At 43.1% G+C, this 26,831-nt stretch overlaps 1 protein-coding gene across 1 annotated transcript; it reads right to left on the minus strand.

Moving 5' to 3' along the window:
• Positions 1-26,711, minus strand: LOC113014503 (inactive phospholipase C-like protein 2). Its single transcript, XM_026156083.1, has 12 exons — positions 26,097-26,711; positions 17,628-17,729; positions 17,289-17,438; positions 16,920-17,080; positions 15,361-15,829; positions 14,064-15,272; positions 13,458-13,707; positions 13,075-13,361; positions 10,600-10,803; positions 7,563-7,638; positions 1,444-1,553; positions 1-1,261 (listed from the first exon to the last, which is right to left on the minus strand). Exons 1-12 carry the CDS (start codon positions 26,340-26,342, stop codon positions 1,079-1,081), a joined length of 3,447 nt encoding a protein of 1,148 aa, XP_026011868.1. The 5' UTR covers positions 26,343-26,711; the 3' UTR covers positions 1-1,078.
• Positions 26,712-26,831: the final 120 nt, after the last annotated feature.

Below are 26,831 nucleotides of genomic sequence, written 5' to 3' on the forward strand. Positions count from 1 at the left end.
TCATTTAAAAACTAGTTTATTTTCATCCTGGCTGCTGAGGAAGGTAATCGTGAACTGACCTTTTACAGAACTGCTCGAGCCTCATTTATCTACACCAATAATATGTATCTGGAATGTTTTCATTCAGGATCAATAACTTATGTAAAATATTCTTTGCAGTAAAAGGATAGAATTACTTAATAAAATACTGTACAGAGTTTTAAAACACAAACATAACAGTATTAGTTCCCTCTAACCACATATTTACACTTCTGGAATTGATCGTTTTGGTAGGTAACACCGGGTTCATTAGCACAAGCCTTTTTTTTTTTTTTATGTAAATACAAAAATATAGAATACTGTATGTAAGACCGTAGTAAGATGGCAAAGTGGTGGATTTTTAGTAAGACAAAGGACCTCAAGTTAATTGAATCGAAGTTGAGTGAAGAGCAGCGACTGGGGACCAAAAGACAGGTAATCAAAATCTAGAGAGACAAAAAGAGACTGCGTTGGTCCACAAGTAACGACAGAAGACCTCAAACATCCACACATCCTTTGACAAACTGTTTCTTTTAACTCACACGCAAGCTGTCTTACACACCAATCTGAATTTAATCACTGTGGAGTAAAAGTCACCATCATTTTTTTTCAAAAAGGTTTTGGCTTCTGGTTTCAATCATCCCCTGACCTCAGAAAACATTGCACATAACAAGTGAACATTAAACATTTGGCTTATTTACAGTTTAATACAGTACAAACCGCTCAACCTTGGCTTCAGTAACTACATTCATCTCGGCAGCTTCGCATTTCATTAGTCTTCCCTTGGCTGTGCACCGCCTTCTCTGGCTCGAAGGTTCAGTAACAGGTGAGCTTACAGTGGCTGCGTTTTGAAGACTTGCATTCATCAGTTCTCCTGTTTCTCTTTCTTAATATCTGTTACTCTCTGCAATGCCTACAAAACACTTTGATAGCTTGCCCACTCTGGGAGACTAAGACAGTGTCTCACACACACACACAGACACACACAGACACACACAGAAGTGAAAAGAGTTTTTCACAGCAGCTAGGTGCCCTCTTTTTTTTTTTTTTTTTCTACTTGCTATGCCGACTGTCCTCTAGTACTCATTGCAAGTTTTTCATTGTGGCCTCTGCGTGTTTGGGAGCTTGCCCGTCTTAATCCGGCTCTCTCCTTGGTGAGGTTTCCAGCCAGAGCAGCATCACGGACCTGCTTCATGTTCTCCAGGACTTCAGCCTTGGCGTGTTTCAGCAGGTCAGCCTGGCCCTGGGTGTCAGGAAAGATGGGGAACACAAAAATCAGGAGGCAGGGGTTACAAAGAACAAGGGTGAGGGCAGGGAGGTTGAAAGAACAAAGTATGAGCAACCAGCCAGAGGCTGAAACATGTTCTGATACTCTGCCCCGATTGGCTGTTGGGCTTTTTCAGCGTGCATGAGTGTATAACTGACCTTAAGGATGGTGATGTTCCAGCTGAAACGCTCAACTGCTCTGCTGACCTTGGAACCTTTCAGCCCCTCTTTCGTACCCAGGCTTTGCAGTTTTTCGTGAAACTCCATGGCTAGAACGAAAAAGCAAAGAACCACAGCAGATCAGACTTCCATTTAAGTCCAATCTCGTACATTTAAATTTAATTTCAAAAAAAATTTAAAAAAAGAAGTATATCATCCTTTACAGGAACATGGTGCACTTTTCTCCAAGGCAATCAACATGGCTAACAGGCCATACTAACATGACAACACCTGCTAAACATCTGCACAGTGCCACTGTTGTGAGCATGTTAGCATTTATTTCAAATTACTTCCGTGCCTCAATCTATACTCTCATTATGAAAATAAAAACAAAAATGAATCATGTTAAATAAAATTGTTTTTTTTCCTCCAAGTGAACAACATAATTATCACTGACGCAGTAGCCTTCAGGTCTCCTACTTCCACACAGAGCTGTGTCCAATATGAGAACATTTCATCTGACCTTACTCTGACTTTCTAAGGATGTCATACATAATTTAGCTTACAAACAGAGACAAGCTCTTTTTTTCCCCCACATCATTTGCCCCCCCCCCCCAAAAAAAATAAAATAAAATAAAATAATGCCCCATCACACCACTTTTTGTTAAGTCATACAGCGAACGAGTGGAGCAAAATCTACCAGGAACACTGAGATAATCATGCTAGGGATGTGCTGGGCATGTCTCGAGTACTAAAGCTTACCTGCTTCACAATCTGACTAAGAGGAAAAAACTGGAATTACACGATTACTACGATTGAATGTCGTAGTGACCTTTTATATTAGATGCCAGCTCTATCCTTTCAAACATCCATCCGTTCAGTTTCTTTAAACCTTCATTATTATTCATTTGGGGGTTATTGAGGGGCTGGAGTCTATCCCAGCTGGGACAATATTGATCATGGCAGATAGTTGCCCCTCCCTGAGCCTGGCCCTGCTGGAGGTTTCTTCCTGTTAAAAGGGAGTTTTTTTCTTCCTATTTTCACCAAGTGCTTGGTCACAATGGGTTGTCTGGCTGTTGGGGTTTTCCCTGTATTACTGGAGGGTTTTTACCTCACAATATAAAAGCGCCTTGAGGCGACTGCTGCTGTGATTTGGTGCTATATGAATGTAGCTGAATTTTGGTTAAGATAATCTTTGGTCCACAGCTCGCACACGTTGCTGGCCGGGTTTTATCTTTCCAAAGTGACTGCTGCAGTCAGTTGCTTTGTGTGCTGCAAATTCAGAACTGTAAAAGTCTGAGTCTAAACATCAAGCTTGCTTGAGTGCACCCTGCCTTTCTCTGATGGTTTTTTTTTTTTCCCCCCTCTGACACTTGCAGCTACATTTTAACTTGTACTGCATATTTAGCTTCTCACATCACCTTTGCTCGGCTGTCCCCACATTCAATGTTCATATCTGCCCAATGATCTATGTGCTCTGGGTCAATCAGTGAGTTTCAATATTACATCTGCATAAGCTTAAGCCCCAGAAGATTCTACGCTCACCTTTGGATCGCATTAAGGAGGTCTATTTGACCAACTCTGTCTCTGTTCAGTCAGTAAATACTGATGGCCATTTTTCCATTATTCTCAAGCCTGGAGTCTTCTTCCAGGCTTCTTAAGCCTGGAGTTGATGACGTTTTTTTGTACTTTTTTAACAAACCAAATTCTAGAAGACACAGGTGGAGGATGTGTACCTGTGTAATCTTCAAACTTTTGGGGGAAATTAAGTCACATCATACACACCTTAACAGATTAGTGTTAAGGTGTTCATACTATACAAGTATTGACAAAATGCATGATAAACTTTCTTGGCTTTCTGTACAAGCTAAATTATACTATGGCTTACTTGTATTTTTAAAGAAAACAATACTGTTAAACACACCACACTTTTTTTGTGCTCAGTTGCAGTATCCAGATGAAATTCATAATCATGCCACACGATTCTCAACCAACCACAATTTAGTAATTCCTCGTGTTAAAAGTAACTTTTTGAAAAACTCTGTTATATTCAGAGCATCGTTTCAGTGGAATAAGTTGCCTGAGGCAATAAGAGAATTGGCTTCAATTCATAATTTTAAAAATCACCTAAAAGCCTATTTAGGCAGTTTTTAATGTATTTGTAAAAATTGTAGAGGGTAATATCACTTGTAATGGAAATTGTGTATTTTGTTTGAGTGTTTTGTTTTGGTTTTCTGCTTTTATATAATTTTTAATATTCACATGTTTACATTTCAGTATTGTAAAACTTTACTGTAGATCTAATTGTTGTAACATTTTATTTGGAGATATTTGATGGCTTGGGCCCCAGGAAGACTAGCAACCACTGTTGTGGAAGCTAATGGGGTTCCTTATAAATAAACAAATAAACAATAGCCGATTACAAAATGAAACTGCCAGGCGTCTGAGAGACTTGAGAGAGAAAGACGCAGAGAAATTAAGACAGCGTCACAGAAGTCAGGCCGGCAGCTAGTTAGCCTGTGTGCAATGAGTTGTGTTCCTGGCTTCCTCTGGCCGCTCCGGGCCACTGTCCCACTGTTACCATGGAAACCCAGAAGTGGGTTAACATGGGGGACACATCAGTGTGAGCTATCAACAAGAACCCAGACGTTAGACATGCCAAAATGTGGACCACACACACACGCAGAAGAGTGAACAGATTGGGTGCTAGTCTATTTCACCCATCCCTGACACATGATTCTTCCCGGTCAATAAACGTCTGCAAACGTGGACACGCACCTGCACACACATACGCTGTCACTGCTCTACATTCACACACACCTACATAAGTTGCCTGAATAATAACCTTTACTGCGTGGTTGCTAGGCAACTCAAAGCCTACGTGCCACTGTAGTGTGCGTGTGCGACTGTGTGTCTATTTCCCTGTGAAATCAAGCGAAGTCGAGGGTGGGGAGGGGGGTATTTTTCAAGCCAATATTGTTCAGTGTGTGCATACACAGGCAAACAACACTCCCAGATACAGGGTCTTGACCCAGAGATAAAATAGCCTTCAGGGCCAGCCAATCAGCATGTGACAGGTATTTGTCATCGTCACTTTATGTCCTCAGCCTGAACCGTGAAGCAACTGAGATGGAAATGATCCGACTTCCAGCAGAGATCTCGTCAAGAAACGACCGGGCTGTGAGCATCTGATGAAGTGTAAAATCTATACTTCCAGATGTCACACAGAGGCCAGCGCCCTGAGGGAAAAGCAGCTGATCATCTGGGGTTAATGACGGACAAGTTCTCCCAAAATTAGAAAAAAAAGTGGGTATGACTCTATATCCCTTGATGGCGTTTTTCATCTGTGACCGACCTCTCCATACTGGAGGAACAAACTGTACTCCTCCAAATGTTATGCTCCCGCAATTAAGATAATTTTACTACCTAACAACCAATTTAAAGAGGCCCTCAAAGAAGGAAAAATGTTGCTGTTCTCCAATAGTCTTTTTTTCCTGACCAGTTTCTCCTGTCGCCACCCTCTCAGAAGAAATAAGGAGTGAGAGAATAAGTCCAGGACGAATGATCCTGTCCAGTTTGAAGACGGAAAGGAGAAACACAAGAAGAGCAGGTGATAAGACGCGCAAAGCTAGGACTACTGTGTGCAGGCTTCCCTATGAGCCAATCAAACTTTCTTCTGGATTATGCTGTTGTCTTGAGAACTTATTATTTCACACAAAGAAACATCAATGCAGGGAAAGGAGAGAAAAAAAAGTGCCTTTTAAAATCTTAAACTGGGATCAGGATGAGATGAGAGGAAGGTTATTTCTCACAAGCAGAAGTTTTATTGACGATTGATGATTACTGAGATGGGATGGAAAACAAAAAGATAAAAACGATCCATGTCTGGACTTTACACAAGCATCTGCTTAGAGTCAACCTTTTTCTGTCCTTTGTTTAGATTTTTCATTTAGTTTTTAATCCCATTCATTTGAGCAGGCAAGCCTTGCAGATTCATTTTACTGCTGGATTTGGGGCGATCGTGGCTCAAGAGTTGGCAGTTCGTCTCGTAATTGGAAGGTTGCCGGTTCAAGCCCCGGCTTGGACAGTCTCGGTGGTTGTGTCCTTGGGTAAGACACTTCACCGGTTGCCTACTGGTGTCCAGCAGCCTCGCCTCTGTCACTGCGCCCAGGGCAGCTGTGGCTACAATGTAGCTTGCCATCACCAGTGTGTGAATGTGTGTGTGAATGGGTGGATGACTGAATGTGTAAAGCGCTTTGGGGTCCTTAGGGACTAGTAAAGCGCTATACAAATACAGGCCATTTACCATTTACACACATCCGAGAGAGACTAGAATTATATGTGAGGTGTTCACAGCAGCATAAATTGACAGTGCATTTGAATCAGTGATGGAGCATCATCTCTGACAGATGTGAAAATTAACACCCACAAGAATCTTGCTTTCGCTTTTTCTTTGAGGTTTAACTTCTCACCTCGCTGCCTGTGCACTTCAGGGTGTGACAGAAGTGAAACTAGTGTAGCTCGTGAGCAGGAACAGCAGCAAAGCAACAGCTTTTGAGGCTGGTGTTATAATAGTTTCACACTTAACAAAAAGTTACAAAGCATCTAATATACATGTATACCACTAGTGACAGCTGAGAATTCCCCTCCCCAGCACACCCTTAAACTGGAGTGGATTTCCTTTCTTCTCCCTTGGTGTTCTTGTCTCCCTCCCAGCATTCCTTCTAGCCATCCATCTCTCCCATTCATCTTCCCACGGCTTTTGTAACGGCTGATGCAACTTCCAGCCAAGTATCTCTGTCACCAATCATCCCGTGCCCCCCCAAGTGACTGGTTTATGCCTTCTCGCTGCCAACTCCCTCTTCCCAGGCTTAGAGGTGGACCTCCGCCTTTGGGATCACTTGATCACCAGATTTCCTTTGTACACAGGAAGAGCTTTGCTCACAAGATCAGACCTAAGGCTCTGCAGCAGCTCTTTATCAGATGAGTGCAGAAAACACACACTTTAGGGATCTCTCGGCACAGAGTGGCCATCGCTGTACTCGTAACTGCGAAAAAACAGATGAATATGTCAAATGCAGTTTGATCGCAGAGTCGAGCAGCGGCCCCGAAAACAAGAAAATAAAGTCCAATGGAGGATGTGATGAGTTGTCTGGGAGCAGAGTGGAGGAGTCTGCAAAGTTGTAAACAACATTCATCTCAGTCAAATACTTTGTCTCTCCACTGGAGTGGCCCCAGCTGAACCATCATCTTTCTCTCCGAATATCATTTGACTTGGAGTTTAACTGGAGTCCTCCCTTGTGTGGTTTTTTTTTTTCTATTCATATTTTGCTCAAGGGTGGCATTGGAAAAGCCAACAATTTTTTGCATCATTTCAAACTGCAACATTCTTACAAAGCTCATGGACGCTTTAATATTTAATGTGTACTAAGAGTTCTTTAGAAGGGAAAACAAAAGTGAGACATTTGTAAGCGCAGCTTCTGAAATTCACCGCCTTCAGATTCATACATATATACTGTGAATGTTTATCACTTTTTTTTCCCCCCTTTGCACCAAACCGGTTAACATGTCTAAATGTCAGTCAAGCTGTTTCCTGGGTGACAGCCAGACACTAAAACAGGGTGATGAACGTGATGTGCGTAATGTGTTGTGTGCAGCAATGTGTTTGAGGGGGTTGTTTATGGCCTCTATGACAACAGTCTGGCTAACTAAAGTCAGATGACCCAAGGGATACTGCTGAAGTAAACAAACCTCTGCCAAAGATCACAGAAATGATATCGGCAGGTCAGATTTCATGCCCTTCACTTAACAGACAGATGGGTGATGGATGATGGGAGTTGCACCAATTTAAAATCTCCTCCAGCCAAAATATACACACACAAACTGAGCCAGTATAAAGCCTCATCTAACCTTGTCTAACAGCGGTGATAAGACAGATAAAATATAGTGGGAGAGGAAAGGAAGGGAGCTGACGGTAATCAGCCACTGCAGCCATCTATATAGCACTGCTAAAGAGGCTGTGTGGGAGTATGCTAGAAATATGGAGATAGATTGGTTTATACTCATTACACGCACTCTAGATAGGAGAATCTCATTTAAACGCACGCACGCCTACACACCTGTTGTCTGTATATGCAGGATCTTGTCGTGGATTCCATCTGAGAGCTCCATCACTGCTCTGCTCGCCTGGACCATCTGCAGACAGGGAAGCATCAACATGATTCACATTAAAGAGCATGAAGGAGAAGAAATCACAGAGTTTAACTTTGAAGAAATGTGTCTAATCTGCTGAAGAGGAATATAGTGCACAGCACTGTGCAAAAGTGTTGAGCCACCACTCAGATCTTTAAGTCCTTTAAGATCTTTAAGGACTTTCAAGTCCTCTTGAATAATAGTTCTCCGGATTTTCTTGGATTTTAGATGCTTTTTCATCCATTTTCAGAGGAATGTTTGCTCGTTTGTTAATTCATCTACTTAATCTACTGACCAAGAATTATTGCATTAAGCATCTAACTCAAGGGATGAACCTTGTATCTTTGCAACAACAAGATGATTCCCAAAAAGTGATTAGCCAAAAACTTTTCTCTGAGCATGCTCTGCAGTGTGTCCTTAAAAACTGTTAAGAGACTTTGAGAAATTGAGGGCAAACAATGAACTGGCTTAAAGAAATATGAAAAAAAAAAATAATCCAGCCCATCTGCTGTTCTCTGATAGGATGGCTGTCAAGAAGCCATTTTTACAGAAGGGAAACAGGGAGAAAAGGCTGAGGTATGCCAAAACACAGCGGAGGCTCAGTCATGGTTTGGGTCTGCATTTCAATAAGTGGTGTTAGACATCTTGTCAAAACTGATGGAGTTATAAACACAAAAGTATTGCTCCACCATGCAATACAGTCTGGAAAGAGTCTGACTGTCATTCTGAAAAAGGAAACCGTTGCCAATCATCCCAAACACACTGCCAATACAGCAAAAGCATACCTGGATTAAAAAAAAAAAAAAACTAAAAAAAAAACTAACAAACAAACAAAACACATAATGGAAGACTATCGGTCAAGGATTAGCCTCCCCAGACCTCAACATTATTGAATCAGTGTGGGATCATCTTGACAGAGAACAAAACAAGAAGGCAGCCAACATCCATATAAGAGCTTTGAATGTGTCAAGAAACCTGGAGAACTATTCCTGAAGATTACTTAAAGTAATGACAGGAAAACTTACCTAAGAGAGGTCAGACTGTGTTAAAGAATAAAGTTGGACATAATACATTTTGACTTTCAAGCACATTATAATCATGGCCAGATATATTTCTCATTTTCCCAGCAAAATTTAAAGAAATGAGGGCTGACTCAAAACTTCGGCACAGTACCGTCTGTACATACCACACTGTGCACTTCAACTTAAAGAATGTAGTAATAACAATAACAACAACAATAATAACGTGTTGTTCCCACATTTAATGGATGACTGGAAATTGACAGGTGCATGCAAATAAAGTCATCCCCAGACTAATATGGCAGCTCTTTGAACATGACCCCACAAGACAAACACAAAGACAGATAAAACAAGTCGCTTCTTCCTGATCAACTCTCACAAACCCTTACAGGATCTGACCCTCACGATGTGCGGGGGGGGGGGGGGGGGGGGGGGGGGGGAATGCTATTCAACAAATACGGGATTAACCACACAACATTACTGTGACCAGATCTCGTTCAGCAATACAAACAGACAGAGACACACACACGCAGATTCATTCATTCAAACTTTGATGTCTCTGTTGTTTACCGCTCTCGGCAGGCACCAGAATTGAGGTGTGGAATCCATTTATGTGAACAACATTCAAATCTATGCAAATAGTATTCAGCAACAGCGGGAGCTTTTTCAACTCTGATCTGCTCGGCTGGAAACAAGTGTGGCTAATCGCACGCACACGCACGCACGCACACACACACGCTTACATCCTAATTCACAAATAGACAGCCTGTGTCTGTGCAGAGGCTAGATGCATAGCATTGACAAGCTGTAGTTAAATTAAGGGGTTACAAATCATTCTGCTAAACATTAATCATGACTCAATAAGAAGAAACCCTTTCATTTTTCTCCATGACAGCAAGTCTCTTTTTCTCATTCACACTTGCGCAGCCTCATTTCATATACTCTCCCGATAGCGCTGCTAACTTTGCAATTCATACCGACTGTCCATCATCCTGCCCGAGAGATTCCCGGGATACATCTAATATGAAACGGGAACAAGTGCACTTTGAGCAAATATCAATTTCAAGAAATAATGTTGCAGGCAGGCAGATGGTGGAAGGAAAAAGACAGAGGCGTAGCGTTCTTCACCACAGCAACACTTTAACACTGCAACACAGGCAAAGCAGTCCACTGAATGCTAGCCCACAGATGTACAAAACCCACTTATGCTGGACAGCCACATTCACAAAGAGACACCAGAGGGACCAAGAGAACGCAGTAACTGCAAGAGATTAATCAGTGATAGAGGAAATATGGAGGGCATTGAAAGATGGCGGCAAAAACCAAAGGGAAAATTATTGAAAGTGTTATATAAAAGCGAGGATGGAAAGAAAGACTCATCCTTTCAGTTACGACACAGGAAAACCCACTCGAACACACCAACTCACCCTGCCTCATTGACTGAATGAAGAGTTAACTTGCAGACCAATTGACCCTGCTTGGTTTTTTGTTTTTTTTTCCTCCTCTCATTGTGTTAGTTTCCACGGGGGAAGTTCTTCTTCAGTGACTGGATTTATTTTTAGACGCCGTTACATAAATTCAGTCAGTTAAACCACTTGGTGAATGAAACTCTGCAGTTCGTTTTGGATGGAAACACAAAGTAGATTTAGGTCAAGGTGAGGATGTCGCCAGCGTGTTTATGAGACTTGAACAAATGGGGATGTTGCCCGCTACATAACAATGAAAAGCTCATGTCGGGTTTCAGAAACTATTGGCTAAAAAGGAAGCTTTTGTTTGGGAGGGGAGCTTTCATTGTGAAGCCAAGCGGTTGGGGGATGACTGATACGTTGCCTTTGTTTGGTCTTTCCTTCCTTTTGATGAATTTCAGATTTATGAGTCACATAGAGCCCTTTATCTGGTGCGAAAACATACAGAATATTAACTGTCAGGTCTCTTCCTTTCTCACCATCTCATAAGTAGAGACAACCCGGCGGAGGACATCAGGCAAAGACCCCTGGGGCTCCAGGGTGGGGTACTGGTCCCGCAGGTCAAACAGTAGTAAAGGCATCCCCTCTGGTTCTGAAACTCTAGAGCTCAGAGCCAGTATGCACTGCATGAGGTTAGCCACAGCCGACACCCCACACAGCTCCCTGAACACTGCTACTGAGTTCTGTTTAAAAGAAAGAAAGAAAAAAAGCAGGAAGGACATGTTTAATCAGTAGCTAAATAAGAATACACGATCTTCTCCTATTCACTGTCCTAATTGGACGAAAAAAAAACAAAAAAAACAGAGGCACTGAATTGCGTGGAAAAAAAAAGACAAGAAAACTAGTGAAATCTCTCCTACACTCTGCGACACAAGTCTGCGACTTGATTTCGTTTCATTCTCTGTCACACACATGCACACCCTACACCCCAAATCCTGCAACAGAGCTATTTGTATTTGATTGCGCTCCTGCTGCTGTGCTGTGGCAGTAGTTCAGAGTGAAATGGAAGCAATCAAGAGATGTGGATGGCCAACAGTCTCATACACATTCACAGAACATGTAATTACTGTTTGGCATAGGGTAACAAAAGGACCCACAGACAAAACTGCCGCTTGGTTCATAAAGGTTAATTCGACCATTAATGAAAGACAATGAAGCTTCTGTGCAAGTTCAACACATTCCCGGGCATTTGGGTTAATAATTTCCTTGCCTGCTTTCTGGGAGCTAATCAGCCTCTGTCCCTGCTGATATAAACCTGAGTGCTCGTCTTTCATTTATCTCGACCTCACCCTGTTCACTCAGAGATCCTCATCCAAGTCTCCAACCTGCTTCAGCTCAACCATGTTGGGACTCTGCCACGTAGTTTCAAGGTTTAAGGTTAACCTCTATTAATAGTTTACAGAGGCTGATAGTTTATTAATCCAACACTCAACTTATAATAAAATTAATTCAACTCTTTCGGTGACCTCGTCACTTGTCCCTCTGCATCGTCAGTCTTCAGCTCTGTTTATCACCTCTGTAAGCTTCTTTAGTGCAATGTCAGTTGATATATTTATATCAATATACAGTGTCTTCTTCACTCACTGCTTTGTACTCTCCGTTTTGCATTTAATTATTAGTTATTATTCTCGGACTCTCTTCCACAGCGTGTCTTTTATCCCATCTTCGTTCATTCACCCCCAACCGATCATGGCAGATGCCTCTCTCTGAGCCTGGTTCTTCCAAGGGTTTCTTTCTGTCAACAGGGAGTTTTTTCTTCCTGCTATCACCAAGTGCTTGCTCATAGCGGCTTGTTTGTTGGGATTTTCTCTGGGGTTTTTACCTTACAGTATAAAGCGCCTTAAGGCGACTGTTATCGTTGTTACTTGGCACTATGAAAAATAAATAAATAGAATAAAAATGGGACTGAAGTGAAATATGGATCAACTTATATCTATTAATCTTTAACTGTAATTTAATTTCCTCATGAAAAATACATCAATTTAGTCCTAAGGAATTCCCATGGTTAAAATGCAGAAATTTGCAGGTAAAATAAACAAGTTTACAAATCGGCAGAAAAAAAGCCAACTTTACTTTGTATAGTCAGTTTCCTCCACCACAGCTGGGAGATGCATTTCTCAACAGCAACAGTGCGTAAGATCTTACCATTAGATGTCAACTGATTTCTGTTTTCTTACCCCTCTCAATTCATGTGCCTAATCCTAGCTATGGTGGCTGCTTTAGGACAAATAACTCTGGACACCGTTCACTCGTAGTGAGTGTAGGCTGTCAGTTTGCAATAACAATAACAGCGATATTCAGGTGAGTTGTTGAGGATATCAAACCCTTAGACTCTGATAGCTGCTGCCTCTGCAAGCTGCAATGGCTCTAACATTGATGGACTTGGACACTTAGCGAATAAACACTCATATGATTGACTCATATGTACTCAAACTGTTTATTAGAGACAGCCTAACATTAGCTGGCATAATGTTAGAGTATAACCAGCTGTTGTTTAGCTGGCTAATCCAGAGAGGACAGGGCTGCATGTCTAATCTGCTGACAGTAACTAATCGTGACAATATCGGGAATCAATTAGCATGTTTAGGTACGTTTTCATGTGCTAGAGGCCTGACTAGGAGGAGGAAGGAGTGAGGAATGAGGAGGAAGAGGATGACATTTTATTAAGATTCTGATTCCTGTGTTTTCAGTTCTATGTTGAAAGACGACCCCTTCTCAATTTGTTGGAAGACGTAATTACACCAAGTAATGTATATTTACTATATATGCACGTTCTCGTTTTGTAGAATGACACGTTTTACTTTATTCTTGTTTTCTTCCTCAGCAAGTGTGAACAGATATCGTTTTACACTTCGAGTTCCAAATACCATGAAAATGGCCCAAAAAACACTAAAGCTGATCCCAAACTAAATGGTGACATTGTGCTGGCTGTGTCCAGTAATAGTTTTCCTCACCTGCATGTTTCCCCTCAGATCGGTGGCTTCTCTCAGCAGAGGAGCAGCCATTTTGAAAACTTCATCCACTGCTCGAATTCCCAAGTCCCTCAGAGCTGTATAGTCCCTCCCCTTTCGGGCCTTGCGTACTGACAGACCCCTTTTGTGAGGTTTTCCTCCACCTCTGCGATTGGTAAGGGCCACGTGCACGAACAGCTTGGCATGTGGGAGTTCCTCTCCTGTCAGAGACTGCAGGGGTACATGTCGGTAACCAGGCTGGAGGCACTCCAGAGGTATGGTATACTGACCTGTTGTGGTGGAGAAATCACATACGCATTGATTTCATGGTTGCTACACAGGAGCTGTGGGGCTCATAAATAAGTATAAAACTTGTGCGTACTGACCTATGAATTCATCCCCAATAAAGTCATCATCCAGCACCACAAAGCGAACCATAGCAAGCTCAGGCAGGTTGATCTGGAACTCAAAGCTCTCATCGAAGATTGGGTTGTCTCCATTCTGGCTCACAGTCCTAGTGCGGCGCTCTGTGCAGTCGGCTGGGATGCCATGGATCTCCACATATACATATGGGTCCACCACGTCCCCTTTAGCCCCAGAACCTTTGGGTTTTGGCAGATTCTGGCCGCTAATGACCTGCAAGCGAAAGGTAGATCATTTCATTAACTGTTTCAGTCATTATAAACTTCTTGTTTATAATAAACTAGTTAAGCTAGATTATATGACTTTGCTTGGAAGTAAACGTAGAAGCATGCACTGTCCAACTTAATCCAAAGGTTCAGATGTTTAAATAAGCTTTGCTAGACTGATGGCTTTTTTAATGCAATGTATGCCATTCTGTCATGTTATGGGGTTCTATTGTTACCCAAAGGAATGAGGGCAAAACTTCAAAGGACAAAGTTCTAATAATAATAATTATTACTGCAATGTCAAACATTATAAGAGAATTTTTAGAAAACTTAAACTGCAGTCTACACACTATTCCTGCACACCTTCACGTGGAGCAGCTGCGGAGACACACCAGGCACCGTGTCTCTGGTGTCAGCGCTGAAGTAAGACACCTCCTGCCGCATGATGGCCGGACGCAGAACGTAACCGCAGTTCCCATTCTGCCGGAACCAGGCTGTGTTTAGGTCCATCATCAGTCCTGCTGTCTGAAAATTCATTGACACTATCTGGCAACCGCACTTCCACAGGTCCTGGGGGTTCATGTTGCTCGAGTCAATACGCATAGGGTTGGGGTACACCCGTGACAAGAAGTGCTTGTTGTGGTTGACAAAGTCCCCGGGGTTCTCGCTAGCAAGACGCACTGCTAAAGACTCGTGAAAAGAGCACACCTCCCAAGGTTTTTGGCTTTTGGACGAGGTTGGAAAGTCAATAAAGGTGACAGACTGGCAAAGATTTACTAAGTCCGAGAGCTCCTTCAACAGTTGGAAACGTTTGGGGGGAACGCTCGAAGGACTAGACGTGACAACGATTTTCTGCACAGTGTCCTTCTCACTTCCTCCAGGCGCTGCCCCTCCACTATTAACTGCCTTTATCTTCTGGCACATCTCTGCTCCTTCATCCTCCTCACTTACCTCGCCATCTTCCCCATCAGAACTCGGCACTAGCTTTTTACCCTTTAATAGTATTCGATGTCTTAGGGCATGCGGGGATGGAAGGTATGAAGCCTCTTCATCTGGAGGATCTGTGTACAGCTTCTCCCCTAAAATCCTCATGAGATGCTGCCACATCACTTTCTGCTGTCGAAGCGAACAGTGGTTTTCAACACACAGAATTAACGGGTACTCCGATGCTGCGAAGGCAAACCTTCTGATTGCTTCTAACACACAGTGCAGCAACAGCGGCGGGGAGAGGCTGTGGCCAGTACACACTAGCGGCTCCTCATCTGCACCATCCCAAACATCTAACTCCACGCACCGGCAGCCCATTTTGAGGGCACGAATGTAGCCGGAGATATCCGAGGGGCCTCGAAACTGGTCTTCGATGAGGTAGGTGTTGTGGGACGAGTTGATATAATAGTGAGACAAAGGCTGAGTCATGTCCTGGCATATGATGCTATGCTCTTGGTCAAAGAGGTGGCACTCCGCCGAAGTGAGGTAGCTGGTGAAGCCGTCCAATGACAGGTATCCCTGCTCCCGCCCCTTCTCCGATGGCTCATGAGCCTGGATGAGTTTCAGGCTGGTTTCCTCACTCACCTAGAGGGCAAGAAGAGTAAACAGACATTAGATAGACTAGGATTATATTTGTCCTGAATTTTCTGTGTGATTAAGCTAAGTTACCCACTTGAGCCATGCCCTGCTCAGCCTCAATGAACCTCATCAGGTCTTTGGTGTCCAGGAACTCTTTGTTACTGGAGAACTGCACTAGGAGAAAATAGATCTCAGGACGTGTGCAAAAGTCGTGGAAGACCTCAACGAACTCCTGCTTGGTGACCCGCTCATTTCTTGCCGTTAGCTTTTTGTTTTCGCTGTAGTCTTCAAGTCCAGATCCGTTATCTATCGTAAGCTCGCACATCCTCTCTCTGAGTCTTTGAAGCTCCTTAAACCTGTGCTCCACTTTGCCACTGTTCACCCCGGGGTTCACGCCTTGTATTAGCTTTATAGCCAATTCCAAATGAATCCCTTCTGTCGCGTCTCCCCGTGTGTCCTGGTTAGCAGCAGAGGAGAACAACTGCTCCAGCCAGCCAAGACGAAGACTGTTCTGACTGCTAGCAAGCATGTCGAGGGTATGTTTCCCATACTGCATCAGATACCTAAAGACAGAAAAATGTAGAAGCACTTAAAAAAAGACAAAGACTGAGCTATTGTAGGACACAATATTTTTGGTATAAATGATCAAATCTACAGCACAAACATTTCCATTTTAATTTATATTTCAGACATCTCGCACTGTGCTTGAAATATAAAATACAACTACTGCAGCAGTAAAATCAATTTAAAATCCGCCCATGTTTGACGGCACAAGCTTTTATAAAAAGAAAACTTAAAAGGACTACATAATAAAGGCAACCGAGCAAAATCCCACCGTTCATCTCAGTACAATCAATACCAAAAAAGAACAAGATAAAAGAAAAGTGACAAGATATGAAAGTGAACTGGCATGAAAGAAAAACACACTTTATGTCTGCTTAACCTTCCGTGCAAGACAAAAATCTCAGTTCAATCACACATTAAATCCTTCGTCAGTTCTTGTTCACCGTAACGTCAGTCAGACCACCAGAGGATTGTTGGGCTTTATTAATAAAAGCAGCCCGACTAAAGCATGGATGGAACATGGTGGCCGTCAACATGCACACTGTTTGCAGAGATGGCCAATATTACAGGGATGAGCTGTCTATTACCAAACGTTTGGCTTACAATGAGTGTGAATTACAGGGCACATAGCTTTTGACCTATAATAGACTAGCTTTGCATGATTAAAAATCCAAAATAAGCCATTTTTATCTTGTTAAACCTTGTTAGTTCATTCAATGTCTGAAACAAGCTTGCTTCTCCCTCACCAGGAAAACACTGCTGGAAACAAACTGTGTTGATAGTCTGAAGATGTTGGCTCATAGGGAATACTTACACATGCATATTGAGTGTAGGCATCTTTAATATGAACAAAGAATAAGAAGAAAAACATTTAAATTTATGTTTGAACTAGTCCTTCAGACTAAACTGAGTAACTACAAAACAATAGGCTTAGGATGCTTTATGTAAATTTCACACACAGCTGGTTTTTTATTTATTCACATATTTGTGCTGTCATATGCTGCTTAAGAGGTGGAAAACACACAAGGATTAAAAGCTAAAGAATGAGTGTACAATGTAAAACTGCTCTTTCTTCTTTCTGTGTCTTACCTCAGACCAATAACCCAAATGTTAGCCACCTCTGCAGAGTTGGCAACCAGGTCCAAGCTTTCATAAATGTCTCCATAGATGATGGAGAATGCACAGTCCTCTGAAATCTGGTCATAAACTCCACTGGTGCGGAAGGTCTCCGTGTTACGACCTGTCCGTACCTGGAGTTTGAGACACCCGAAGATGAGGAAAAAAGAGAAGAAGAAATTATGCGAGGTTTAATAAAATCAAATGAACTGTTATCCACCGTATGGAAACGGTTACAAACTTGTACAGCTAATTCATTTTAAAAGGCTTAAGAAGGCATTCGTGAAACAAATCCATGGTGGGCTGATTTAGAAAAGTCTTTCCCTTTTCTTGGACACCGACCTCACGTATAGAGGAGAGAGAGATCCGAGCTTTGTCTGACTCCTTCTTGGATGGCTCCCAGCATAGAGCCTGGAGGCCGGCATCAAGGAGATAGTATCGCTGATAAACACGGGAGTTGGGTCGGATTTTCTTCAGCTCGCTCCCCTCAACCTGGAAACCAGATATGGTTAATCACTCACTAACTTTCAGAGTAGAGCTCAGTCGACTTCAGCCATGTTGGAAAGTAAGACTTTGATCTACCCGAAACCCTTGATGCATGGATACTACCTTAGATATATTTCATGTACAGCTATGTAAAGCTTATATTTTATGTAAAGGCTCTCACGGTAGCTGACCCACCATCGAGTGGATGCAATCAGAAGCACTGCTGATCTTTTTCTCTGACAGACTGCTGCTGAAGGACACCGTCTTCTTCTTCTCCCGACCAGCACGTGATCCATCCTGAAAAGGAGGGGGAGAAAAAGGATGTGACAGATAAAGAGGAGGAGGAGAAGAAGGGGGTGTAATAATAATAAGAAAAATGACTCAGGCAGACAGCGATCCCTCTGAAGAGTACTCTTTGCTTAGTCATGACAACAGTTTTTCAGCGTTGAATGGATCACAAAGGATTAAAATACATATCAGTTTATATAACCAAACCTAAATGAGATTATTGGGTCTACCTCATAGAGCCACCTCCTCCCAATTTGTTATTGTTCTTCCTGATACCAGGCTAAAAGCCTTTGCTCGTTCTTGCCCTTCACCATTAATCACACCTGACTAGACGGAAGCAGCAGGCTCCAGCATTCTAATTCTGCCCCTCCACAATGACACAGGCCGACCCAATCGGTTTATCTGAGCACACCATCACAGCTCATCCATCTGATTTATTGACCAATCAGATGTCGCCCCCGCAAAGAGCCTCATGCTTGCAGATAAGAGCATATATGTGGGCAAATATATTCAATAATGGATATACTAGTCCTGATTAAATGAAATCAGAGACTTAATTGACGCTCCAAAGAGGAGCAGGATAACTTAATTACAGCTGAGTAGCCTGACTGAGAACACCCACAAACTCAACCTGCTGGTGACTCTCAGAAGCAAGGAGGCAAAATGTAATTGATGAGAAATAGAACATTGTAGCACTGCAATTACCCATAAATTTTTAATTAGAGATTATTGTGTCAGTGATTGTTCCTTAATTTATTTAATCAATATTTTATGCCCTTAAAGTGGACCTACTATCCTTTGCCTTATTTATGTCTTATACATATATTGTTATAAATGATAAATGGACTGAAAGTTATATAGATCTTTTCTACTGCAAGCCTCATTCACCAGTTTATATGCACATTCACACAAGCACTTTTGTCTGTACCAGAACATTTGTTCAAACACATATACGCCGATAGCTTCAGTACCTTGCCCACCATAGTGGGCATGTCAAAATACTGGAGTACCCGAGGGAATCGATCCACCGTCTGCTGGTGGATGAACTGCTCTACCTCATGATCAGCAGCACTATGGTGGATAAACATGACCACAGTTCCAAATGGTGCAATCATCACATGTGGAAGTATTCCCTATAAGTAAAAAAAAAAAGCTTCTTAATTTGGATGATGCCTCATGATCCACAATTAGAACTGATCTCCTTAATATGGCAAAAAGCTTTGGCTGTTAGCACAGCAAACCTTCTGTTTGCAAGGGACAGCCAATCATAAAGGTCGTGTTAAAGGGAGGGGGTAAAATGGCTTGGTTTGGAAATTGTTCGTGTAGTAATGGTTACAAGGTTAGCTTTGCATGATTCACATTTCAAAGTGGAAACTGGAATTCTGCAAAAAGACCAAAACTAAATAAAGAAATAAATCAAAATCCGTTAATTCATACCATTTTTAGCTGTTAACCAAGTAATTAACCAATTTAAGGTATGAAGCTGAGGTGCACAAGAGCAATATCCCTGTCTGAAAGAGTGATACATTTGCGAGGGTTGTTTTGAAACAGTGAACAAATCAAAGCAGCACAGAGGAAGATCAAATCCAGCACTCTGTTGGTCCATAGCTAACAAGCAAACAATCCTTAATTTATTTATTTATTTATTTTTAAATACAAACTTTTTAAATACAAGTCTAACAGATTGCTGCTTAGCAGCATAACGTTTTCGCATTCAGAGCAAATATATGTGAATATTGATCGGCGGCTGATGAATCCCTACTCATCTGCACAACTCTGGTTTCATTCAAATAAGACTTCATAATATGAAGTCTTATTATGAACCTCGAGAGCACTTGTGTCTTTTATGAGGGGAGAGAGAGGCGGCACTTGATATGAAGGAAACCCAGCGGACATGAAAGGCAAAAAGAGATAAGAGAGAGAGGGCAGAAGGGGGGGAGGGAGCTGCGTTTCATCTGAGGAATATGAATGAACACGTGATAAAGGGGGGTGGGCATAATTAACAGAGGACGAAGACGCTCCCCTCAGACGGAAAGAAGGGCACATAACCATCCCAAATCCTCACAGAATCAATCGCCTCATTAGGACAGGAAAGTGTTTCCAATCACAATAACTCTTTTTTTTTTTTTTTTTTTGAGTCACTTTAATGAGGGAGTGCTCTAAAAATACCCCTGGTGCCTGCAGGGATGATACAGGGAGCGAGAGGGGGTGTGGAGGAGATGCCCTTCCAATATGAAAACTACAGAATGAAAAAGAAAAAATTAAACTCTCTGATTTTGTTTTCTTGTTAAAAATCCCACACCCCTGTGCACCGTTGCACCAACACCTCTAAATTTAACTCAGTTAGAAAGACTCAGATGCATCAGCAGGGGGGAAATCTGAAAATCAAACCAAGATTCTGTCTTGTTAAAATAATTCATTTGGAAAAACTGGCAAAGTTCCCAGTGACCCAGAATGAGGCACGGCAAACAAAAATGGAGATGGAGGCACCTTCGCACAGCAGTTTGGAGGACCACCCGATCATTCACGAATTTCTTTTCGCCGTCATGCACTGCACTGACAGGCACAAGAGACTTATGATGGCCTCAATGTGCATCACTTCCTGTCTGTGGCATTACCAGTAAGGGTCTCTCTGTGGTTGGATCTGCACCCAATTGCAGTGCACATATTACCCATCATCATTACCTCTACTGACATTTGCACGTCACTTGACCACTAGCAAAACTCGAGATTGCGACAAACTAAATCCTTGCCATGCTTTGCAAAAAGCTGTGATTGATCACCCCTGTTATCCTCTGACATAAATTACTGACAGAAAGAGACAAAGAGCTTAAACATCAAACCACCTAGCACTGACGTCAGGAGCTAAATAAATTATTTTGGCAAGATAAAACTGGAGGGCACATTTTAACCCCGCAAGTGGATAAACAACTGAATAAAAATGCAAATGCAAACACATCAATTTTTCTTACAAGAAAAAAAATAAATAAAAGAACATGCATGCTATTAAATCAGACTGGAACACCCAAGGACACGGAAAACAAACAAACAAACAAAAAAAACAAGTTCTGCCTCCATTCCCGTATAAGATTTCCCATTTACTTTGTACTTCTATACTGCATGTCTCAGTCTGCTTTTTTTTTTCTCACACACAGAGATGAGCCTCTAAAACCACCAACTGCGCTTCAAAACAGGAAGCCTGTCAGCCCGTCACAGAGAGTTTCCTGTGGGCTCCACCAAGACTTGAGTAAAGTGACGATAGAGAGAGACAGAGCGGAAAAAAAAATAACGTGTGAAACCCTTCTACTTGATATGGTTATTTTTAGGTTTAACAATGTGACCAACAAGTCATGAACATGACTATGAAGAAACTGATCTCTCATAATGTTGCAATACCAGCCATGCAGACTAACAGTCTTTCTTAATTGTTCAACTATTGACACGTTAACAGTCATTTGCAGTTGTCCTTCCACGCTGCACGAAAAGTAGGAAAAGGGTAGGGTTGCTCACATGGGCAAGATGCATGAAGTGAATATCTATTGTACCATATGGGCTTTAAAAGCAGTGAAAGTGTTGGAGTTTCCTCCTGAAACCAAAAACAACTGATTAAAAAAAAAGTTTTTTTAAAAAAAAGAGTCACGAGAACCAAAACTGCAAATTCACTGACATTTAATACCAAAGCAAAAATGAGGCTTTGTCTGCAAGTTTTTAATTGTTCAAACTACACAAAAGATTACTGCAGATAGATTCGGATTATCGTGAGACTACGAGATTACTGATGTCCCTGTTAGGATTTCGACACTGACTGAACAGATGGAGAAATCCGGGATGGATGGATGGACGAATACAGGGATAGATAGATGGAGAGTGAGAGAAATGGGAGGAACTGGGTGGCAGAGCACACTAGAGGCAGTTTTTAGGGAAGGACACAGAGTACAAGAGACGTTACAGCAAATTCTAGCTAACACAGGAAAGAGGAAGCAGATAAACTTCTGAAAAATAAGTGCAAAGAGAAATAGATAAAGATGTTCTCTAGCTTGATTGCTAAATATCGTCAGTGCACACGATCAGAGGATTTGCACTTGGTCTCCCGCAGGGTTCAGGACGCGGTGCAGCACGGTGTTTTCATTAGTCAGAAGAAGAAGAAAAAAAAGGAGTGCATTGTGTCATGTATGAGCTTGCGAGATGACATAGCTGGTACATCATACTAGCAGGATGAAGATGTAGGTCATCAAAGGAAGTTGCCTTTGATTTGTTAAATGAGACAGAAATAGAATGAAAGACGGCTGTTTAAGTGAGAGGAAAAGAAGAGAGGAGTGAAAATTGGAAAGGGGTCCTGCCTCCGGACTGTTTGACAGTGGATTATGGACTCTTAATAGCATAGATTTTTTTTCCCTCCAAGAGTCTTTTACCCTGGAGCACCGTGCAACCAGGGGGGCCAAGGATGTGATTTAGAACCACATTAAAATGGGGTGAATAACAGCTGGTTTTCTAATGAAAGGATTGTTTATATTTTTCATGTATATGGAGACGTTGGGGTTTTTTTTGGTTTTTTTTTCCAATCAACAAAAGAGACTGAACCGCTCTTGCCTTAACTGATGATTTAAACAGTTGCACATTGCTGCACTAATCAGGCCAATTCTTCATGCATTAAGGCAGGCTAATCACACGCTGATCTCGTGTTCACATGCTTGGTATCTGTATGTTGGGTGGGGTGATGGGTGTCGGGTGCACATGTGTGGCCACAACAGAGCCCAGGACACTGGAGATAAATAGAGCAGACAAAGCAGCGTGTGGTCAGCTCTGTCTGAGGCTCCATGTATGGGAAAATGTGGCGAGCCTTCGCAGTAACTCAGCTGCTCGCTCTGACTATGAACACCTGCCCTTGTGGCAAGAAGAGCAGCAGATGCTCTTTTACGCTTAGAACCTTTTGAAGTCCCATGTGCGCGCGCACACACACACACACACACACACAAAGTGAAACAAGCAAAAGGTTGACTTGAAAAAGGTCACCTTGTCAGAGAGATAACCACAATTTCAGCTGACAAACGTCAGAGACGCATTTACTGAAGAAAGAGCGGGTCCGTTAATACCAAGAACAGGCTGCTGAGGACTAAGTCGGGCAACACCTGCAAGCGCATAGCCAAGTGAGTTTCTCACGTAACTCATCAGCACCTGTCGCTGCACTTATATGGGGTCCTTTTGCAACGAATTTAGAGTGCATGTGTGGAGCGGTTAAAGCTATGAGCTGTCAGCTATTAGGGAGACTGTCCTGCAGCTCCGTCACAGTCAGTAGGAAGCTTGATCCCCTCCTCGTGCTGTGCAGGGTCATGCTTATGCAGGCTGAAGCGGTACAAAGCTGACTAAAGATGTTGATGTGAACTGTGCTCGGGGGCTCACTCTCACTCCATCAGCTATCCTCCCCAGCTGTGTTCACCTCCAGCAAATGCTGCTCCCTCAGTTTGAAAAACATGCAGTGACACGCACGTTCCAGGCACACACCCGGATCACACCACTGAACGTGACCACGGTAGAAAATACAAATAATGTGTATACACACACACTCTATACACCAGCCAGCCACAACATTAAAAACCATTTTCAGGTGACATTTACAAAGCGATATGCTGCTGGGAAACCTTGGATTCTGGCAATAAAGCCAGATGTTACCGTGATACACACCACCCATCAAGACATTGGTGCAGATCAAGCAGAGTCCTCGTGGTAATGATGCTCACTGATGGCAGCAGTCACCGCCTACTGCAAAGTGCCCATGGCGTTAAACCAGCCCCCCATCTCCCCAAACCCACATATACGAACATCCAGACGTACAAACAGAAGCCACGGCATGCAGAAGCCAAAGTATCTGCTGCTAGAACACCCCCACTGGTCCTGTCTCCATGCACCCAAGAGGTCATCGATGCTTTGGCAACACATGGGGGGGGGGGGGTTCACAATATATCAAGTAGGTGGAACTAATTTGTTGTCTTTATGAGAGCTAAGCTACAAAAGCGATACCAACCTCCTACCTGACTGTTACAAATTACACCTGGAACCTGGGGAGCTGTTGCTTTTTGCTTTCAGTGTTTACGCAAGGCCGAGACGACCATTATTCAGGCTTAATAGATATACGAGTGCTGTCTGTCTTCTAATATAATGCTTGGCGAGAAAGGAAGAGTAATCCAAAATGTCAAATGACTCCTTTACTTACTCAGACAAGTGTAAGTGTTACAACACACTGCATAATTTATAAATGCAGAGGAAAAGCAGTTCATACAAAAAGAAAAAGGAAAAATCTTTGAATATATACAGTTTGTACAGGACTGCAGTATCCACACATACGCCTTGTGTCATATTAAACACACACACTCTCTCACAAACATGCAGCAACACTTTCCGGGTGTTTTCTAAAGTTATGTTGGCATGAATAATGAGTGAAGAGGAAAGCAGATATCAGCTGTGCCAAGCTGTATTTTACTAGAAGGCAGGTCTGTGCAAGTGTGCGGTGTTTGAAACTCGGAGACTACCTGATGTTATCTACATCAAGATGAACTCAAAGCAGGCATAAACTCCTGATCATGCACATAAGAGCATGGCAGGAAAAAAAATGGATTTGCAGGTGGAATAAAGCCCACACTGAGGAATTACAGTTGCCGAGACCTCCTGATACTGCAGCCGAAGCTACTGCGAACATACAAACGCAGGACACGAATCCCTGACTCCTGTTAAAACCGCTCTGGAATGTCATGCTTCCTGTTTATCTACCTACATACCACCCAGACTCCTGTTGTGAGCAATTCTGTGTTTTGCCATAGTCAAGCAAACAAGTGTTGTGTGGTGCTGTTGTGCTGACAGATGCACTCATAACCCCTCGCTTTTTTTTTTTTTTGCATCCCTCTGAAACCTATAAACGCGAGCACCGAATCGTGATCGTTTTTTGCTTTGACACAAAGGAGGCATGTGATGCGTACAGCGAGCTTTCCCACGCTGTCCTTCATCACCATCCATTGTAGCAGCGGGTCAGAGGGATGTCCTGGAGCCATTAAACATCACACATCAAACGTGGCGCTGTGTATCAGGTGTGGCCCTCGCCAGGAGGTATTTGGACAACATTTGCGACCCACAATGAAGCAAAGAGATTTTTTTCTTAATGCTTTGTGTCAAGCTGGCCACAGCGTCCAGGGTAACAGAAGAAAGACAGGAGCCGGCCTGCGTGTGGGCGAGGAAGTGAGAAACATTTGCCTGTGTGTGTGCAGTGAAAGTGACTTGTCATAACCAACTGTTCATGACTTAATAGCAATATTGCAAAACGAACTGTGTGAGGAAATTGGCCAACAGGCTGGCATCCTGTCTTGCTGAGTTACAGCCAATGGTACTCGGACGATGGCATGTGCAAATAATCAAGTCCTTACAGGCAGCAGCTCTAGAGACAAGTAGCAACTGGAGATCAATACGAGACCTCCCACGGGTCTAGAGGGAGGCCTAAAACCATAAAAGGACAAACTCAGGGGATAACTCATTAATTAGATGTTATTGATCTGGCAATATCTGAAACGCTGTTCCAGTGGGGTGGGTGTGGGTGTATTGGGGGGTATGATTAAGTCTGGAGGCTTTCATTCAATAAACGTTTGCTCGCGTAGACACTCAGGTAAGTGTGGGCAGAGCGGTTAATTGAACATGGGGTGGGGGGTCTTGTAGTCTACTGTGGGCCACAGAGGATGGAGTGAATGTAATTTCCCATTTTAATCAAAGGCTGCAGCAGGTGGTTTCACCTATTAGCTCCTACTCTGGTCTTGCACTGACAGGATGCCTTTAGGTAACACTGCTTGAAGCTGTATGGCAAAGCAAATTTGGAACTGTGAGCAAGTTTTGGTTTGAAGTCGTGGGCCCAAAGGGCAACACTTGTCCTCTAAATATGTGACACACACACACACACACACACACACAATCATCTCCAGTGTGACAGGAACTAGCCTGATGTGCATCTTAATGCACAGCATGCCTTCATCCAGCAGCACACACGAGGTGAGATGAGGGGCCTGATTGTTGCCTATTTGGCACACACGGTCAGGAAGTTAACAGAATGTGTCACAATGCAGCGTAACAGTTTATTTCCAGATTACAACTTGATTCTATCGAGTAGTGTTGGCGAGATATTCTTTGGTGATAAGTCGCCACATCTGCGCACGGCTCGGTGGAGCTTTTATTCTCACTTAAATCAACAACAACACAGTATCAGCGTGGCGTTTCTGCACTGCTGGTTGCGCTATATGAGACATGCTTTCGGTGTTTTCTGGAGTTGCAACAGTTTGCATCCCCCCCCCCCCTCCAATAAGGAAGATGAGCCGTTTTCTGCTGATGAAACTGGTGGCCTACCTTGATCAGACTGCTGCGTCGAGGGATTGGTTTAGCAGCTGAGTCTGGACCCGTGCTCTCCCACTTCGGAGACTCGCAGCTGGAATCGTTCTGGACCTTCTTGCCGGCGTTTGGCACGCTGCAGCTGCCGTTCGACACAGGCTCTCCTCGGTGCGTCTCCAGGCTCGTTCCGGTTCCCCCTGACGCAGCTTTACAGCCAGCAACCGGTGGACCGACGGCGCTCATGTTTTCTCCAAATTCTGCCATGGTGTCACTTTCGGGGTTTTTTCCGTTTTCCTAGCTTTCATGAAAGCAGCCGAGCTTCCAACAGCGACAGCGATACACACTGACACAGCCGTGCCATCGTGTTACGTGAACGATCGGCGACCGTGCGCCTAAAGACAGCGGAAACTTCTCTCTCTCTCTGTTTCACTCGTGCTCTCTTTCTTTTTCTCACAGCCGCTCGCGCGCTGAGGGGCGAGGCGACAGGAGGGACAGCAGTGACAGACACACCTTCAGACCTTCGCCTACTGCAGCTCTCACATCTCGCCGACAGCTGGATGTGTGCTTGTGTTCAGGAAATTTTAGATGCAGCTGGGCCGGCCCGCTCCGCCCCACCTCTCCACCACGCCCACCACCATCTCCTCCCCTTACTCCTCCACGGAGTGCTAAATCTTAAATGAGAGCACTGTGTCACACAATTGTGCAAACTATTTATGATTTGTTTTTATTTCGTGTCCAGACTTGATCCTTTGA

Source organism: Astatotilapia calliptera, chromosome 22 (genome assembly GCF_900246225.1).
Source record: "Astatotilapia calliptera chromosome 22, fAstCal1.2, whole genome shotgun sequence".
NCBI classification, from domain to species: domain Eukaryota; kingdom Metazoa; phylum Chordata; class Actinopteri; order Cichliformes; family Cichlidae; genus Astatotilapia; species Astatotilapia calliptera.

Bases quoted from the DNA above. Each gene is read 5' to 3' on its own strand.
- LOC113014503 (XM_026156083.1), bottom strand. From the start codon at position 26,342: ATGGCAGAATTTGGAGAAAACATGAGCGCCGTCGGTCCACCGGTTGCT. The intron at 17,081-17,288 runs GTCGGTGTCCAA...CTCAAACTCCAG, and splicing joins CTCTCTCCTCTATACGTGAG to GTACGGACAGGTCGTAACAC. The intron at 1,262-1,443 runs GTCAGTTATACA...CCTGACACCCAG, and splicing joins GGAACATCACCATCCTTAAG to GGCCAGGCTGACCTGCTGAA.